Source organism: Pelophylax lessonae, assembly GCF_965119305.1.
Source record: "Pelophylax lessonae genome assembly, chromosome: 4".
Taxonomy (NCBI): Eukaryota; Metazoa; Chordata; class Amphibia; order Anura; family Ranidae; genus Pelophylax; species Pelophylax lessonae.
The window spans coordinates 616,222,964-616,242,944 of NC_138771.1; the positions used below are offsets into that span (position 1 = coordinate 616,222,964).

General features: G+C 41.2%; 1 protein-coding gene across 1 annotated transcript in view; it reads left to right on the forward strand.

The window, feature by feature from the left end:
• The window catches only part of LOC309553290 (complement C3-like), a 183,753-nt gene that overhangs the window by 109,936 nt on the left and 53,836 nt on the right, over positions 1-19,981 (forward strand). Inside the window, exons 21-26 of the mRNA XM_082254303.1 lie at positions 6,096-6,308; positions 6,625-6,691; positions 11,378-11,467; positions 14,248-14,451; positions 14,547-14,622; positions 14,738-14,897. Of these exons, the coding sequence (XP_082110429.1) occupies positions 6,096-6,308; positions 6,625-6,691; positions 11,378-11,467; positions 14,248-14,451; positions 14,547-14,622; positions 14,738-14,897 (810 nt within the window). The remainder of the gene's footprint in view (positions 1-6,095; positions 6,309-6,624; positions 6,692-11,377; positions 11,468-14,247; positions 14,452-14,546; positions 14,623-14,737; positions 14,898-19,981) is intronic.

The window sequence follows — 19,981 nt, forward strand, 5'->3', positions numbered from 1 at the left end:
ACACTGACTGAACTATGCACTAGATTCACACTAAACTGATATTCTACACTGACAATAGAATCAGAATAGCACACTATAGCACACTAACTCCCTAGCAGCACTGAACAGAGCCCTGTTCTATCTCTTTCCACGCCAATATCACACTACAAATGGCTACTACTACTATTGAAAGAATAGTTTTATAGTGTGGGGCGGGACTAAGAACAGTGAGCCATGATTGGATAGAGTCATCATTACTTTCTCCAGTCATGGCCCTGACAGTGCTCTGTGCCCTGATTGGACAAAGCTTTTATTGCTTCAGCCAATCAGGGCTTCCAATGCACTGTGCGGCAGCGCAGTGCATTGTGGTTATTCGGTGGGCCGAACAAACGGTCGAACGCCTCGATAATATGGGTGTTCGTCGAATGGGCGAACAGCCAATGTTCGGCCTGAACCATTCTCCCATTTCTACTGGACAATCAGAGACATTAAAATGGCTGAACCAGGCTGTCGTCTCTAGTAAAGACAGGACTGGACTTACTTTGATAAAAATTGGCCTGGGCATTTTAGATTGAGCAGCCCATTTTATTTTATTTTTTAAACCTAATTACTAATATTGACAATTACTGGTTTCTTGATGTCTTTTAGATATATATATATATATATATATATATATATATATATATATATATATATATATAGCCTTGTGCTCCATAAATGCCTGCTCTGCACCCTGAACATTCTCCTTTACATTCATCCTTGCCACGCTTCATTCTCCTTCCCTTCTACCTCCCTTCTATCTCCCTTCTTTTTTTTCCCTCTCTGGTCACTATCATTCTTTTCTATCAATGCATACTCTACCTTTCTATGATTGTTCTCCTCCACATCCCTCCCCTCCACATCCCTTCATACCGTCTCTCCTTTACTCTTCTGTCATCGATCAAAGTCCACTGCCATTACCTCCATACACAGCTCTCAATGCTGGGGCAGGAGATATTCATCCTTCCAGGCTACTCCTCATCTTCTCTCACAGGGCACATCAAAGTCAAGGAGGAGCCTAGGGGAAGCTTCCCTGACTCTGTTTCATTAGTATGACAGGCGGTAAGGGATGATGCAGGTGCTGGCAATTGAAGAAGGGAAGAGGCTGAAGGCCCAACGATAGCAACGCTACTGGTACCCCTCCCTCCACATTACACCAACTGTGCCCAGGGCACGTGCCCCCTCTCTGTCCACCCCTTGTCCTGGCCCTGGGACATCTGGCCAGTTGTGCCCTTTGGCCAGTCAGGGCCTGAGTACAGGTTTGGGGGACTGGCTTCTGTAGAAAGAAAAACAGCTGTATGGTGTAGTAAGTTAGTTTACTAGATAGGAAATAAAAACAAATCAAATGCACTCACAAGTGTAAACATGGTCAGAGCCTAGCACAGAGGATGTTAGTCCAGGGCATGGATGGATGAGCCTGCTTGGTGAAGCTCTTGAATGGGGTCATTAGAGCTGCTGCTATGGGTCGCTGCCTCTGTAAGAAATCCCTGCCACTGTAAAATGCCATGAGCCACAAAGGAAGCTGCTATGCAATTCGGAAGATTCTGTGCTTCCTTTCTCAGCCATCAAAGCTGACAAAGGATGTCTGGTGCCTCTCTCCCCTGTTTCTTCTTTCCACTAAAGCTATTTACACTTTTGTTTCTCAATTTTGTACTTTTTTTTGAAATGTGACAAAATAAAATGAACAAGCAAAAGAAAAAAAAAGTTGAAATGATAACGGTTAATGAGATAGTATTAAACAAGTGGGAAAAATAGCTGAAGGGAGAAGGGGAAGAAGGTATTATTTAAGGCAGATTAGTGTAAACTAAGGGTTAATAAGGGGTAAAAAAAGAAGCATTTTATTTAAATTAAAAAAACAACTGTTTTACTGGTCAGGTTGCTCATCCCTTTGATTTGCCAATTATTGAAACAGACATAGATACAAACGTAATAATATTACATTCTATCTCTTTTTTTGTATCTGAACATTGTTGATAAACAGTTTGTCAGATGGTTATCTTTTAACAGCAGCAGCTGCTAGAGCTGCTGTATGCACACAGCAAATCAAGGCCTCATTTTCAAAGCTAAGAATTGCCTGCAAACTGTAGTATGTATATCGAAATGGCTCATAAAAGTAGAAATTTATGGTGGGAATGTCCAAAAATCAGGGGTTTCTGGAACAGGGTTTTCCATCTAATCCGCAAAGTCACTGGAGTTCCGGTGGCACAATCCCCTCACGTAGCTCTTTTGAACTTTGCACCGGCCGAGGCTTCTAAATCCCAAAAGCGATTGATTCACTTTATGTTACTGGGAGCTAAGTTGACTATTGCTAAAGCATGGAAATCCTCCACAGTTTCATTCACTCTGCTGAAAAGAAAGATATCTTGGATCATGACTCAAGAAAAACTGGCTAGTAGTCTCTTGAATACTTCCCAGAAGTTTGAGATTACATGGGAACCTTGGGCGAAGTACACAAATACTTCCCTGATCTTTTAATCATCTCTCTTCTCTGTTGTTTCGTGAGACCTCCAGGGCATATGTAGCCTCCTTTGTTCTTCCTTTCTTCCCTCCTTCTTCTTCTTTGGCTTCTCTTTTGCTTCTTTTCTCTCCTCTTGTTTCCTGTTCTCCTCACCGCTCACATGAGTTCTTATACATCTTCATCCAGATTGCTTTTAGGGGTTTCCTTTGGGTTCAGTTATCTTTCAGTTCAGGGCTCGTTAGGGGTATACCCAATACTGATGTTCTCCACTCCATTTAGGTGAAAGCAGTCTGCTTTCGGGTTATGCCCTTTGCTTTTGTAGTCTTATTAATTGCTCAAGCTGCTTTCCACTCATTATAAGACAGTATTATTTTTCTTAGGCTCCTTGGTTACCTGTTGAATAATTTGCGCTGTGGGGCTTCTTCCAGTTCCCTTGGTAACAGCTTCTGATCCCATTGGGGTTGCCTCGGGACTGGGTGAATCTCCCCCGAAGTTTTGGTTCTTTATCTAGGCCGGTTGCCTCCTCTTCCTTGGAGCCTTGGTACCTGTATTGCCTTGTTTTACTGAAGATGTTATTTTACCATGTAATGCTTTGTTAAGCGGTGCACATAGTTTGTTACCCCCTTTACAAAAAGCGAAATGTTTCGTTTTACAGTTGTTACCTGTATTGATATCTCTTAATAAAAATCTTTGAAAGAAAAAAGTAGAAATTTAGCAAGTTGAAGGTACCACATCCCAGTTTACTCAAGAAAAAATGGGAACAATGTGGGGCATATGTCGGGACTTTTTAGGTACCGTCTTAGACTAATACTAGTAGTATCACATTAATACAGTGTTTTGTATAAAAACATTTATTTAGTATGCAAAATATATCCAAGAAAAAATTGACAACAGGACAGGAGAACAAATAATACATATAAAATCAATAATGGATGTCAAACATAAACATAATCCTCATGTCTTGGAAATGGAATCATCGGGAAGTACCGCTGGGCCGGATTAATCCGGTACCAATCTGGTATTTCCTTAGGTGTACCACAACCCACTACCCTACATGTTTCGCGGTACGAATCGCTTCTTCGGGGGTACAGGGGTGCAGATAGATGTTCAAGAGGATAACTGCAGAACAATTGAGACAAAAATTTATTACAAAGGAGATTAACTCAAAAGATTACATAATTTAGTTTAACAGCATCTTTAATTGCAGTACGCACAAGGGGTTCAGAAAATGAAACCCCTGTGCGTACTACCTCTTAAACAACATTATAGTCAATATTCATAAAAATCACAGTACATCATATAGACAATGGAGCCAGGAAAGAGCATGAATATTCCCACCTGAATGGCTGCTGGTTTGAGAACAGGAGAGAGGAGCACGCCAGGGACCGACCAAGCCCCCCAGGCGGACATTGACAGCCTGTAGTAACCCAGAAACCGAGGCAAATGTGAGATCCAAATAATCTATGGGCAACAATAAATCAGAGAAATCAAGGTAAATAAATGGCCATATTAGGCCCATATTGTCCATAGAAAAAAGAGGGGAATTGGACTCCTCATAGAATCTCAAAGCCTTGGGTAATAATTGGTAAAAAAGTGCCTACCGGTATTATAGTATATTATGGGTTGTGGTACACCTAAGGAAATACCAGATTGGTACCGGATTAATCTGGCCCAGCGGTACTTCCCGGTGATTCCATTTCCAAGACATGAGGATTATGTTTGTTTGACATCCATTATTGATTTTATATGTATTATTTGTTCTCCTGTCCTGTTGTCAATTTTTTCTTGGATAAATTTTGCATTCTAAATAAATGTTTTTATACAAAACACTGTATTAATGTGATACTACTAGTATTAGTCTAAGACGGTACCTAAAAAGTCCCGACATATGCCCCATATTGTTCCCATTTTTTCTTGTGCAAACTGTAGTAGGCGATGCGGCAGAGAGCAGAAGAACTAGAGGTACTACACACATCCTTTGTATTTCTTTTTGGGCATGTGTAGCACATCCAGTGTCCTCAACTGGTGTTGGACCAAAATCAGGTTAATGACACTCCAAGCTCTAAATGCAATTCCATAAAAACATGTGCATAGCAAGCAGATGGAGTTTCTAACATGCTCCATGCATACCAGCACAATCATATATTTAGCATAAAGATTCTGCTTGCTATACCTGGTTTTGCACGGCATAACAGAAACTCCTGTCAACCTAGTATTTGTGTGGTCCATATGTCTCAGTGATGAACTGGATGTGTATTCAAGGGGGGCAAAAAAAATTGCAGAAAAGAGTGGACCAGCTGGCAATAATAACATTTACTAGTTTTATTTATATATATATATATATATATATATATATATATATATATATATATATATATATATATATATATATATATATATATTAGCCTTGGACAGAGTGGGGAAAGGTTAGAAACCTTTTTGGATCTTTATTGAAAAGATACCCAAACCAGCACCACTGAGTGTGCAGACAAAGGGAACAATGACATGAGATGCAAAGCACACTCGAAAAAAGCGTATCTACCAGCAGCAAATATCTGCACCACCAAAAGTATGAAATCGAAATCAATAAGATACAAAGCGCCATACAATTGTATAACATCCCACGGGTATAAAATGTTAACACCCCCCCCCCCCACCCCACCAAAAAAACAAAAACAAAAAATGCACCAGTCCCTATAAAATGATGTAATATGATAGGAAACTCAAATTGAGTGACACAGACATTTTTTGGCAGCCATTCTTAACCTTTTTACCCCAAAGAAACCCTTTAAAGAGTTTCCAGGTCACAGGGAACCCCTTCTAATATGAGTTATATGGAGAAAAGTCGGGAAAAGAGGAATACTATCCTGGTTAGAATGCCACTCTTACAGGTAGATTAAAAGTTCATTGGTGCCATGCCACTGGTTCTGCTAAGTGGATGTTGGTCTTAAAATTATGCAGGCACTAATAAATGGGAGGTCAATCAGCCACAGTTAAAAGAACCCCTGGAAATTTCTGGAGGAACCCTAGCTAAGAATGTTTGATCTATGGTTTGCATGATTTATATATTATAACCGGCCAAGTGAATCACAAATAAAATATAAATAAATAATTAAAATTAAAACAGTTATATAACTGCAATACCTAACCCAGGAACCCACTACTTATATCTGCAAGTGGATAAAAAAAAGAAAAATTACAAAAAAAAAAAGAAAATTATTAAAAAACAACAGAGACTGTGAAAATTGATTGTGCTGAATGATGAAAAAACACATGGAAGCTGATGAGCATCACCTGTTAGTGCATTGAAATTTTTTGGGGGTGCAGATTTTTATTGCAGTACTTTTGCTCCATTTGGGAAATGTTTTCACTTCACTTCCTGTCAAAAACCCACCACTTCTGTGACAAAGTTTTGGAATCCTCTTTTTCTATATCAAATATTTATATCTTAAGCGAAATGTGCCAAAAGACCACAGAGGCTTCAAAAGAAGGATGCTTAATAATTGTAGGCTTTGCGATAGCTGGTTCTGCCAGGCTTTTATTTCTGTCTGTGACCCAATAGGGAAGATTTTCCGTCACTCCTTAGCTTTGAAATGTTCTATCCATCTGTTTTTCGTAGGCTGTAGTGGATCTGATCTACAATGAGAAGATGTGCAGCGCAGCAACTCGAGATGGCAATTTCCGTCAGGTGGTCAAAATAGAACCTAGAGGGACCCTGATCCTCCCCTTTGTCATTGTTCCTTTAGTGATTGAAGATATTACCATAGAAATCAAAGCTTCAGTCAAAGACTATTTCGCCACCGATGGAGTGATCAAGCAACTGAAGGTCGTGGTGAGTGTATCAAATTATAACGGCAATTTGTTTCTGCTCAATTTTGGGTGACCATTGACTTCAGGAAAGAGGTTAAAAGAAATTCCCTCTAACAGGGATCCAAAAACCAATACAAATCTTCAAGATTAAGAGGAGTTGGATAATGAGAACTGATTTTATAAGCAACTACACTTTAGAATTTTGTTTTTAAATTTAAGCCTTTGTAGGTAACACCTACAGGAGACTCTCTTTCGGGTGAAGGTCAGTTTTAATACCCTGGTCTACTTTCCCTTAATCACCAATTATTTATCTTTTTTTTTTTTTTTTTTGCTTTCAGCCTGAAGGAGTAAAAGTTCTTAAAAGTATTCAGAGTGTCATCCTGGACCCCCAACGCTCAGAAGGCAGTGAGTTATCGATATTGACACTCTTCTTATTGGATTCAACCTTTCTTTCTTTTACTAAGAGATAAAACGCTAAATGCATTAGCCATTGTTGTTTGTGGAAAGGCTTCTTACATCAGAAATAGGCTCACATCAGATAAATGGATGTCCTTGGAGTGTGAATCATCAGTACTGAGTACATAGCAAAGGCAGAAGGAGAAAGGTTGAAGATATGAAGGAGCCAGCTGGTTATGGTAAAGGATAGGGGGAAAATAAGTAATAAGAAGATACGAAAGAGAAAACAAATATGAAAAAATACAAATAAAAGTGAGGAGAGTGGGAGACTTCTAGGCCAACCACAGGTCATTAGTGGCTGTTTGATGCTCAGTACAGAAGCTAAAACTATTTGTGTGAAGGAAGAGCATGGAAAAGTGTAATATATTACAGCATGCCAGTCCTTAATTGTGGTGGTTGAATCAAAAATTAGATGGAACTGAGTGGTACATGCAGACAAGTGTCTTGCCAACAACCCTAAATGATCATAATACAAATGGAGAATCCCCTAAGGGACTTGAAAGGCAATATCATGAATATAAGTGTAAAAGGCAAATGCCAGTCTTTTTTTTACAAGCATACTGAAGTAAAAAAACAAATAGATCATCAAAATTACACCAAAGGATAGAAAAATGTGACATAATAGTACAACATATTGCATTCAAGAATAGAAAGAATAATTACCACGCTAATATGAAAGGAATAGAAAGCTGCTAACACCACAATTGACAAAAATTGCATAAAACTAAAAATACGCAAGTGCAGTGTTAACAAAAAAATACATATAGTAATCATATACTGTCTATATGAACATATATCACACAGAACCATCATATCAAATAGGTGTGAACTATAAAGTTGATAGAAGAGGCAGTCCACATAATACCAACAGGGTACTGTCCATATAAAATACAAATTCCCAAGAGTGCTTGGAATGAAGAAACACAGATGCCAATAGCCACCAGCGTTACGATCCCACCACCACGGATAGTGATATTGCACTTACCAGAAGTTGTGGACCCAAGTACCATACGGCAAATGAGTCATACAAGCAGGGAGGATTAACATCAGCTATGGAAGCCCCAATCGCTCAGGAGTCTTCAGTGTCGATAAAATCAATCCACCTTACCAGAATTGATATATTGATTTTATCCACACTGAAGACTCCTTGAGCGATTGGGGCTTCCATAGCTGATGTTAATCATCCCTGCTTGTATGACTCATTTGCCGTATAATGCTTGGGTCCACAGCTTCTGGTAAGCGCAATATCACTATCTGTGGTGGAGGGATTGTCTCGCTGGTAGCTAGTGGAATCTGTTTCTTCATTCCAAGCACTCTTGGGAACTTGGATTTTTTATGGACACTTCCATGTTGACACTTCCATGTTGGCACTTCCATGTTGGCACTTCCATGTTGACACTTCCATGTTGCCTCTTCTATGAACTTTATAGTTCACACCTATTTGATATGATGGTTCTGTGTGATAAATGTTCATATATATGATCACTTTATGTATTTTTTTTAGCGCTGTACTTATGTATTTTCGAACATATTGCATTGCATAGTCAGGAATAACCTTCTTGTCCAGGATACTGTATACCAAAGAAAACTTCCAACAATCATTCAACTTGGTCAGATAAGGTATGATCATCAGTACAAGTCGGTGGGTGGTGAGTGGTTGCATATTTTTTCAGGGTAAAAACAGTTCCTGTAAGTACAGAAAGGTACAGAAAAATTCCTCTGTCAAATATTTCACAAGCCGCTCCATATAAGATCAGGCTCAACACTCCACAATCAAATTTCAAGTGCTGGCTTGGCTCGTCTTCGCCGAGGCAGTCAGTTGTACCAGCAAGAGGAATGCATCACACCAAGATGCAAAATAATATTCTTCTTTTATTAAAATAGCCAGCAGGAATAAATTCTATTGTAACATGCTTCACACTAGGCTACGTGCTTTCTCAAACAATCCTTGGGAAAGCACCGTGTCTGTGCAGGATTCATTTGCATCCCAATGTGCAACATTACCGTTGCTGGTACAATTGTTTATGGAAAAACTCCTGACCAGACCATACCAGAAATGTAGCATCCTTGTGTCTTTTTTGCACGGAACTGATATTTTAAGCAATGTAATCCGCTTTCCTGGCTAGTTTCTTATAACTACAAACCATCTCCACCCTACATTATGGAGATGAGAAGAGAGGGAGGTGAATGAAATCTAAAAAATAAGAGAAAACTATGTTGACAACACTGTTCCTCCATAGATAAAGAACAATGATTGAGCATTGTCACCCGTAGGATAGGAGGTGCATTACTGGGGGGGGTTGCCATGTGAAAATAAAATAAAAACTGAAAAAAGGAAACAAATGCAGCCACCATATCTAAGGACCAGTAAGCTGCAATATATTACAGTTTGAATTTTGGGCTTACCGTATATACTCGAGTATAAGTCGACCCGAATATAAGCCGAGACCCCTAATTTTACCACAAAAAAAGTGCGAAAACTTATTGACTCGAGTATAAGCCTAGGATGGGAAATGCAGCAGCTACTGGACCACCATGAGACACAAAACAGGGGCTGCGGGCATGGTACAGGAGATGGCGCAGGTCATAGTATAGGCATTGCACAGGTCATGGTAAGGGCATGGCACAGGTCAGAGCACAGGTGATGGTATAGGCAGGGCACAGGTCATGGTACAGGCATGTCACAGGTGATGGTATAGGCATGGCACAGGTGATGGTACAGGCATGGCACAGGTCATGGTACAGGCATGGCACAGGTCATGGCACAAGTCATGGTACAGGAGATGGTATAGGCATGGCACAGGTCATGGTATAGGAATAGCACAGGTAATGGTATAGGCATGACACAGTATGTACAGGCATGGCACAGTATGTACAGGCATTGCACAGTATGTACAGGCATGGCACAGTAGGTATAGGCATGGCACAGTAAGTACAGGCATGGCACAGTATGTACAGGTATGACACAGGAGATGCAGTGCTGCGGGCATGGTACAGAAGAATGTCCTGTACCATGCCCGCAGCACTGCATGAGGAAATGCAGGGGCTGTGGAGGAGTCTCACGTACCTGTTGGTGAGGCGCTTTCAATTTCAAAATCGCGCCGCCCGGCTCCAATACTATGTCACCGCAAATGCGCCGCCGATGCTCGGGAAAGCCCGAACACTTTTGGCTATTCCCGGGCATGCGGCACATGCGCAGTGACACGTCGGCGCCGAGCGGTGCCATTTTTAAAAACACAGTGAAGCCAATGACTCAAATATAAGCCGAGGGGGGCATTTTCAGCATGAAAAAACATGCTGAAAAACTCGTTACTAGTAATATACAGTAGATCTGCTTCATGTTTGGAAACGTAGGTCATACAAGTTGAAAAATGGAATGTCTTACAGGCTTTTTAGGATAAGATACTGAGAAAATCACAAAATAACAATCTTTATATTTCATGGCATTCTTCTTTTATGAATTGTTAGAAAACATGTTAGGAGCACTAGTAATGATCCTCGTTGTTCCATAATAGTTTAAAGGGCACCTTCTACCAAAATCATTTTTTTTTTTTGATAGACCAGGACAGGTTTGGAACTTTTCTCAGGATTCTATTGTTTTCAGGAATCCCACTGAAAAGATTTTGAGATTTATTTCCTGTCCCTGTGTTTGCAGGTGAAGTCTATTCTCCACTGCAAGTGGGGCTCTGTTGTTGGAGAGGAAGTCAAGAGAAACAGGGTTCCTCTATGGTTTCCTGGGTCACTGGAGAAGCTATCCTATTGGATGCTGCCGCCCCATGTGTCTCGAGCAGCTATATTGGGTCAGGCAGGGCCTATTTAAGGCCCTGGCTCCTAGGATTGGCACCCATTTTGCAAGTTGACAGAGTAGGGACAGGTACCCCCTCTGTTAGGGACAGTTCCAGCAGGGGGGGGAGGTTCTGTAAGAGGAGGGAAAGCATAGGGTCGCTGCTCTTCAGGACATCTTCCTGACTGGGCATGAGACAGCCAGGCCACATACTGCCCCCCTCTACAGACGTCAGTCTGGCTGGAACCCACTCTGTTCACGTGCTGGAAACCGTGAGTGCACCCAACTGGGCAGTCTTTTCACTGGGTTTGTTGTGAACTTTTGCTGCATTACTTCAATACAAGTTTTATATTGCACCTGACTGTGTGCATTATTGCACCCCACTACACCAGTGATACAAGACGTGAAAGGAAATGTTCCCAAAGGGTAGAGAAAAGCCATCTTTGACAGGTGTTATTGAAACAGGTGTCAACATTGGAAGATTTGCCCCACTATGCCTGTTTCAGAAAAAATGTAATGTTTCTCACTTCTGTCCCGGTAAAAGCAGGCGAAAAAGACAGATAGTGATAATGATTCTCCCTAGCAGACATACAGACAGTCTGGCATTCTTCATTTTCACCCAAAATTAAAAAAAAAAAAAAGTCCCACAAGAAAACAAATCTAGAACTAAAAGTCCCACTTTAAGTTTCAACAAATTTATTAGGATCCACCTAATTATAAGCAGCCTTCAGGTTTTCAGAACCTTTCTTGACATCTATCAATCTTCATTCCCTGTCCCCTACCTCTATTATACTTGTTGAGCCATCTACTCACAACCAATAACTGTCTTCCTTATCTGTAAACCCTTACAGCACCTGGAGTCCAGGTAATCACCATTGATACTTCTCCACCAACTGATATTGTTCCGAACTCTGAAGCCCAGACCTACGTTAGTGTAAAAGGTAAGTCGGTTTTCCTGAAATGACATGAAGATTTGTGATGAGGTCCACACTTATTGTGGATTGCCAGATTTTATGTATGTTATTGGTAGTGTGTTTTCTGATCTGCTATAAATTTTCAATTATCTTCAAGAAAAGGCTGACCCTTCTGTTTATAGAAGATGGTGTTTGTGTAGCCCCTGCAAAGTTAGCAAAACCCATTGAGGGAACTACATGGGGTGTGCCATTTTGTCCACCAATCACCTTGGAGCCCCTGTGCCCTGGGAAAGTTTTTAATGCATACTGTTATACAGGACAATTCAGTTGGTTAGCAGGCTGGTCGGTTTTGCTGGGAATTTCTTTGGTCTTGTTTTGCATGTGTTGCCCTTCCATGTACTCCTTGCTTCAAAGGTCAGTTATTGGTGAGGACAGTGGACATTTGTTTGTAAAGTGATCGATGAGCCACCATTTTGGCATTGAGGTATTCTCAACTTCTGAGATTCTCCCAACATGTGTCAAAGTACCAACAGTGATAGACATAACAAGGCCAATGTGTTGGCTTTGATGCATCTCATGTGATTCACCACTGTGGAGCTCCCACGGCATCAGGATATCACAAAATTATTTTATCTATTTATCATAAATGAGGTGCGTATTAAAATATTATAAATATAAATATAAATCAATATGAACAAGCAGCGCTGCAACTAAAATCCTTAGTCTGAATCAATAACTCTAAGATCTTATGTCTCACATAAAACCATATATTGCTCATAAAATAATAAATAAATACAATAAAGTCCGTAATATAACAGATCATATATCGCTCATAAAATGAATAAATGGGTAAAATCTAGTCCGTAATATGACAAGTCCATCACCAACAGAGCCTCATGCGGGGTCGCAGTGGGAAATATGTTTCCAGTGTGGGACGTGAGTATTCAATAGGTCCCTCCACCTCACCACGTGTGAAACACCCAAATATACACGCTTACCAGATATCTCTGTATTGAAGCCTGTAAGGTTATGTGATCACATCCGGACCATCCAAAAGATCAAACCCTTGTGAGACCTGCCCACAGCTGCGATATCCGGTCTCCCGCCCGCTCGTCAGCGTTCCGGAAGTTCCTGATCTCAGCTGTGCAGCGTACCCTTGCCTGGGTGACCGCGCAAGTCACCGCCCTAACGCGTTTCATCAGAGGACTTCAAGTATATGAGCACTGTACACAGACTACAAATATGTGATCCAGTTCATGGTCCTATCTCAAAGGTCATGAAAGGAAATACTTTTGCTACTTCCAGCTGGCCTCATTTATCAGTTGTCTTTTACTGAACCTGTTAGACATCTAGACGATGTCCTGTCTAAGAGCATACACCACAAGATGACTTGTGTTACACTTTTTAACCAGGAAACATTATTGTGTGTTCCTCTCTAAAACTATATGTAACACCTTCCTAGATAGGTACTAGAAATTAGATAGTTAGAATTAGTTTTGTTTTTAAAAAAGTTTAGTTTTAGCTAAATTTAATTGCCACACTATAGTCAGTGTGGCTGTTATTGTTTGTTAGGCAAAAGCATAGTTTGCTTACTGTACTCAGTGAAGCTGCAATCTGAAAGTTAGGTCTGCTTAGTGTGCTCAGCTGCTGTCAGTTAGATCTAATAGCTCACTCTGCATCTACAGTAGAGAAGTTTCTGGATGATAGAAGTGGAGCTATGCAGATGGTAGCATGAATATTGATACAGTCCTGGCCTATTCCAGAGAGGCAGGTTCTGATGGCATGCTGGGAAACTGTATGCATTCTGTGAGCACACTGAGCTCTGAGTCTTTTTTCTGAAGAGGATTAGTCCAGCCCTCCCAGGCACTGCTGCTTATCTGCTGTCATGGGGACATAGGTTAGGGACCTGAGGGCCTGGATGCTGAGACCCTAGAGCTAAAGAAAGCTGACTGAGGGGAAGCTGTCTGCAGAAGATCTAGTCTGGTAACACTCGTGTAAGGTGTTCTTGGAAGTTTAAAGGACGTAACCAGATGTTCCTTGAGTCTTGTGTGAGTACAGACATTCTGAAAGATCTTGGTGACCTTTGTGCTTTTGCCACCCCTCTGGTGCTAGAAAAAGTCAGCTGTGAGTCTGTTTAAAGGGGATACCGACTTATGTCCTGAAGAGCTTTGTCTAGCTAATCTTTACTTAAAAGAGGTTTTACACTACTACTACTACTACTACTACTACTACTTAAAAGCTGAAGTCTACTGTTTGCTACAAGCACCAACTTTCATATAGCCTGTCCTGAAGAATACCGAAGTCCTCAAGTGTACATAGTTCTTGTTTATGAAGGTTCCCACCTAATTCCCTTAACCCTATCCAAGTTCTCCAAAAATAAAAACAACAATAACAACAGCCCTAGACTGGTCATTGAAGAAACCTGTGAATAAGCCTGTGTGCCTGGCTGCAGGGCAAAGCCTGTGGGGGACCTGGACAGTAATCATGTGGCTCCTATGGGAGTGGCACTACATATATTCACTTTGTGACTAGGGACCTGACTGCATGTCTAAGCCCCATCCAACTGTCATTCCATTGTTCATGGAAAGGTCTATTACCGTCCGCCAAGGCAGTCGTATTGGACAGCGAGAAGATTTATCGCTATACAAATAAGGTCCATGTAAGATAGTAGCAGTAGATAACCAAAAGCAAAGTTACTGGGTGGTGGTCATATCTACCCAAATGTAAACTGCTTTTTGATAGCAATAAACATACTATTTGCATACTCTATGACCTTGTAAAATATATTGTACCCTTCACATTCACAGGGAGTCTTCTTGGCGAAACTCTGGAGAATTCCATTGATGGTGCCAAACTGAAACATCTAATCACTGTGCCCTCTGGTTGTGGAGAGCAGATTATGATGAGTATGACGCCAACTCTGATTGCCACTCGTTACCTTGACACCACCAACCAGTGGGAAAGACTAGGGGTTGAACGCAGAGCAGAGGCCATTAAAAACATTGAACAAGGTAGGCCTAGAATGTTCAAGAGTCGACTCATGCTACTCCAGTTAAAAAAAAAAAAAAGGCTCAGCTAACATGGATGTTCATACTTACTTCTCTAGGATACATCCAACAGATGACATATCGGAAACCTGAAAACTCCTACTCTGCATTTACTAACAGACCTGGCAGCACTTGGTAAGACCATCAAGTCACAGTTTGGCCAACTATTTCCATACATCTCATCACATTCCTTTCTTGCTTTTCATGTGTTGCCCTCCATCTCTTTTATCCAATCTTTTTCCTTCAATAGGCTCACCGCCTATGTGGTTAAAGTGTTTGCAATGGCTACAAGAATAATGAACATAGAAAAAAACATTTTGTGTGGGGCTATGAATTGGCTCCTTACCGAAAAGCAGTTACCTAATGGAGTGTTCAAGGAAGATGCTCCAGTCATACATGGAGAGATGGTGGTATGTTGGGAAATTTAGAAATATAAGGTTATTCCAAGAATAAAAGCAAGGCTTCCATACATGAGGGTTTTTAGTTTTAAGAAACAATTAATTTTTTGCGTCCCATTAGCATTGGGGTAGAGCAGATTTAGAAATGTATTCACATTTTTTATGCAAGGTGCATGTGAGTTATGTTGTTTTTTCTGATTTAGTGGAAAAAACTTTTAAACAGTATCAAACCCAAAGCCAAAAATGTAAAATATTGCAGCTTACCGATCATTAGATGTGGTGGCTGCATTAGTGTTCTTTTTTTAGGCTTGTTTCCCTCTGTTTTTACTTGGTGATCTGGACAGTAACACACCTCCTGTATTAAAGTGCCCCCACTTTGGATGAAGGAGCACACGGGGCACCTTTGGACAGTAGCATTGCCAATCTGGGGATGGACTAGCAGATTTAAATACACTAACAACTTGAAATCAAATTCCTAATACATTATACTAGATTACAGCAAACAGTTTTTTTTCTTTTGGAATAAAGATTTTACATAAATAAATTAAGTCTGATCATTGTAGGCACCCCTGTCAGTGTAAAATAGTCTGCCCCATCCCTGTAACTGCAAGAGAGCTTTTCTGTTGAAAAACAACAGATTTACTGGCTGAATCATATTTCAGTTGTTTCTTTGGAGCAGATTTATACATATGACCCTATAGACAGTTTCTATTTTATAGAATGGCCTGCAATGTGCGATTAGGAGATACAGGAACATTTTTTTAAAGTGTGTTAGCAGATAATGCAACATGCAAGCCTTGAGATCTTTAGCCCTTTGTTGTGCCCATCTAGTTTACAACTGACAATAAGATCTGCCAACATAGTACAGACAGGGTAAATTATGGCCCCTCCATAAAGTATACATTCACTTTTTCTGAAAAAAAATGAAAAGGTGAACTAACAGCGCACACCCTCCCTAACCCCCCACCCATTACACCCCCACCCCACGGTCCCCGCCATACTAACCTGCATGGGTGATGAGCTGTTAGTACACGTGCAGCTTCTCCCTCTTCTTTCTGCAGGGCTTCCAGAACAGATCACAGTGATTCTGATTGGTAAGCGCCTGCACGGAGCATCACTCTGTGACCCAGGCAGTGTGTAATAGAGATGTATAGAACTGTTCGCCGGCGAACAGTTCCCGGCGAACTTAGCATGTTCGCGTTCGCCGCTGCCGGCGAACATATGCGATGTTCGGTCCGCCCCCCATAAGACATCATTGAGGCAAACTTTGACCCTGAACTTTACAGTCAGCAGACACATTTCCAGCCAATCAGCATACCTCCCTCCCACACCCTCCCACCTCCTATAAATAAGCAAGGGCAGCATCCATCTTAGATCATTCTGAAGCAGTGTGTGTAGTGAGAGTAGGGAGAGCTGCTGCTGCTGCTGCTGCTGTTAAGCTAGGGACAGTTAGTCAGTGTTCCTGGTCTTGCAGTGTTCTTGGTCCACTACTGCTGTAATATCAGCACCCCAAAAAGCCCTTCTAAGGGCTGGTATTTGTGTTTTTTTTTTTTTTTTTATATATATATATATATATATATATATATATATATATACCTAGCGTCCCCAAAAGCCCTTTTAAGGGCTGGTAATTGAGTTGTTTCTTCATATATATATATATCTATATCTATCTAGTGTCCCCAAAAGCCCTTTTAAGGGCTGGTAATTGAGGATTTTTTTATTTATATATATACATATATATATATATATATATAGTGTCCCCAAAAGCCCTTTTAAGGGCTGGTAAGGTAATAGATTTTTTTCTTTTTATATATATATATATATATATATCTATTGTACACTGCAGTTGCCTGCCCGCTGTGTGTGAGAGGCCACAGACCTACCACAGACTGTACTGTGTGCACACCACACTCATTTCGGGTGGCACAGGCACAGTACCTTGCATTTTAAAAAATATTTTTTTTTCCTCTGTCATAATTGCAGTGAGTGCTGTGTCAGGTCCACAGAGTGCACTGTACCCACTGCAGTGCACTGCCCACCACTGATATATATACGTTGGCACAGCATCTTGTTGCAATAAATTGAAAAAAAAAATATTTTTTATTATTGCAGTTGCCTGGGCTGCCAGTGACTGTCAGGTCCACAGAGTGTACTGTGCCCACTGCAGTGCCACTGTGTGCCCACCCACCACTGATATATAAGGTGGCACAGCAGCTTGCAAAGTAAAAAAAATATATATATTTTTTCAAATTGCAGTTGCCTGGGTGCCAGTGACTGCTGTCAGGTCCACAGAGAGTGTACTGTGCCACTGCCCACCCACCACTGATATATAAGGTGGCACAGCAGCTTGCAAAGTAAAAAAAAAATATATATTTTTTAAATTGCAGTTGCCTGGGTGCCAGTGACTGCTGTCAGGTCCACAGAGAGTGTACTGTGCCACTGCCCACCCACCACTGATATATAAGGTGGCACAGCAGCTTGCAAAGTAAAAAAAATATATATATTTTTTTAAATTGCAGTTGCCTGGGTGCCAGTGACTGCTGTCAGGTCCACAGAGAGTGTACTGTGCCACTGCCCACCCACCACTGATATATAAGGTGGCACAGCAGCTTGCAAAGTAAAATAAAATATATTTTTTTAAAATTGCAGTTGCCTGGGTGCCAGTGACTGCTGTCAGGTCCACAGAGAGTGTACTGTGCCACTGCCCACCCACCACTGATATATAAAGTGGCACAGCAGCTTGCAAAGTAAAAAAATATATATATATTTTTTAAATTGCAGTTGCCTGGGTGCCAGTGACTGCTGTCAGGTCCACAGAGAGTGTACTGTGCCACTGCCCACCCACCACTGATATATAAAGTGGCACAGCAGCTTGCAAAGTAAAAAAAATATATATATATATTTTTTAAATTGCAGTTGCCTGGGTGCCAGTGACTGCTGCCAGGTCCACAGAGTGTACTGTGCCCACTGCAGTGCCACTGTGTGCCCACCCACCACTGATATATAAGGTGGCACAGCAGCTTGCAAAGTAAAAAAAATATATATATTTTTTCAAATTGCAGTTGCCTGGGTGCCAGTGACTGCTGTCAGGTCCACAGAGAGTGTACTGTGCCACTGCCCACCCACCACTGATATATAAGGTGGCACAGCAGCTTGCAAAGTAAAAAAAAATATATATATTTTTTAAATTGCAGTTGCCTGGGTGCCAGTGACTGCTGTCAGGTCCACAGAGAGTGTACTGTGCCACTGCCCACCCACCACTGATATATAAGGTGGCACAGCAGCTTGCAAAGTAAAAACAATATATATATTTTTTTAAATTGCAGTTGCCTGGGTGCCAGTGACTGCTGTCAGGTCCACAGAGAGTGTACTGTGCCACTGCCCACCCACCACTGATATATAAGGTGGCACAGCAGCTTGCAAAGTAAAATAAAATATATTTTTTTAAAATTGCAGTTGCCTGGGTGCCAGTGACTGCTGTCAGGTCCACAGAGAGTGTACTGTGCCACTGCCCACCCACCACTGATATATAAAGTGGCACAGCAGCTTGCAAAGTAAAAAAATATATATATATTTTTTAAATTGCAGTTGCCTGGGTGCCAGTGACTGCTGTCAGGTCCACAGAGAGTGTACTGTGCCACTGCCCACCCACCACTGATATATAAAGTGGCACAGCAGCTTGCAAAGTAAAAAAAATATATATATATATTTTTTAAATTGCAGTTGCCTGGGTGCCAGTGACTGCTGCCAGGTCCACAGAGTGTACTGTGCCCACTGCAGTGCCACTGTGTGCCCACCCACCACTGATATATAAGGTGGCACAGCAGCTTGCAAAGTAAAAAAAATATATATATTTTTTCAAATTGCAGTTGCCTGGGTGCCAGTGACTGCTGTCAGGTCCACAGAGAGTGTACTGTGCCACTGCCCACCCACCACTGATATATAAGGTGGCACAGCAGCTTGCAAAGTAAAAAAATATATATATATTTTTTAAATTGCAGTTGCCTGGGTGCCAGTGACTGCTGTCAGGTCCACAGAGAGTGTACTGTGCCACTGCCCACCCACCACTGATATATAAGGTGGCACAGCAGCTTGCAAAGTAAAATAAAATATATTTTTTTAAAATTGCAGTTGCCTGGGTGCCAGTGACTGCTGTCAGGTCCACAGAGAGTGTACTGTGCCACTGCCCACCCACCACTGATATATAAAGTGGCACAGCAGCTTGCAAAGTAAAAAAATATATATATATTTTTTAAATTGCAGTTGCCTGGGTGCCAGTGACTGCTGCCAGGTCCACAGAGAGTGTACTGTGCCACTGCCCACCCACCACTGATATATATGCCTGCAAGAGAAAAAGCCAGCCGCAGAGAAGCCGTATTCCTGAAAATATAAGAAAAATGCTTTTTTTTAGGGGTTCTGGACATGCTACAGAGCTGAAACTTGACAGGTACACTTTTTAGACCCCCCAGACACTAAATACAAAAAATGACATGCCTGCCTAAAAAAATGCCCGATAAATGCCTGCAAGAGAAAAAGACAGCCGCAGAGAAGCCGTATTCCTGAAAATATAAGAAAAATGCTGTTTTTTAGGGGTTCTGGACATGCTACAGAGCTGAAACTTGACAGGTACACTTTTTAGACCCCCCAGACACTAAATACAAAAAATGACATGCCTGCCTAAAAAAATGCCCGATAAATGCCTGCAAGAGAAAAAGACAGCCGCAGAGAAGCCGTATTCCTGAAAATATAAGAAAAATGCTGTTTTTTAGGGGTTCTGGACATGCTACAGAGCTGAAACTTGACAGGTACACTTTTGTGACCCCCCAGACACTAAATACAAAAAATGACATGCCTGCCTAAAAAAATGCCCGATAAATGCCTGCAAGAGAAAAAGACAGCCGCAGAGAAGCCGTATTCCTGAAAATATAAGAAAAATGCTGTTTTTTAGGGGTTCTGGACATGCTACAGAGCTGAAACTTGACAGGTACACTTTTGTGACCCCCCAGACACTAAATACAAAAAATGACATGCCTGCCTAAAAAAATGCCCGATAAATGCCTGCAAGAGAAAAAGACAGCCGCAGAGAAGCCGTATTC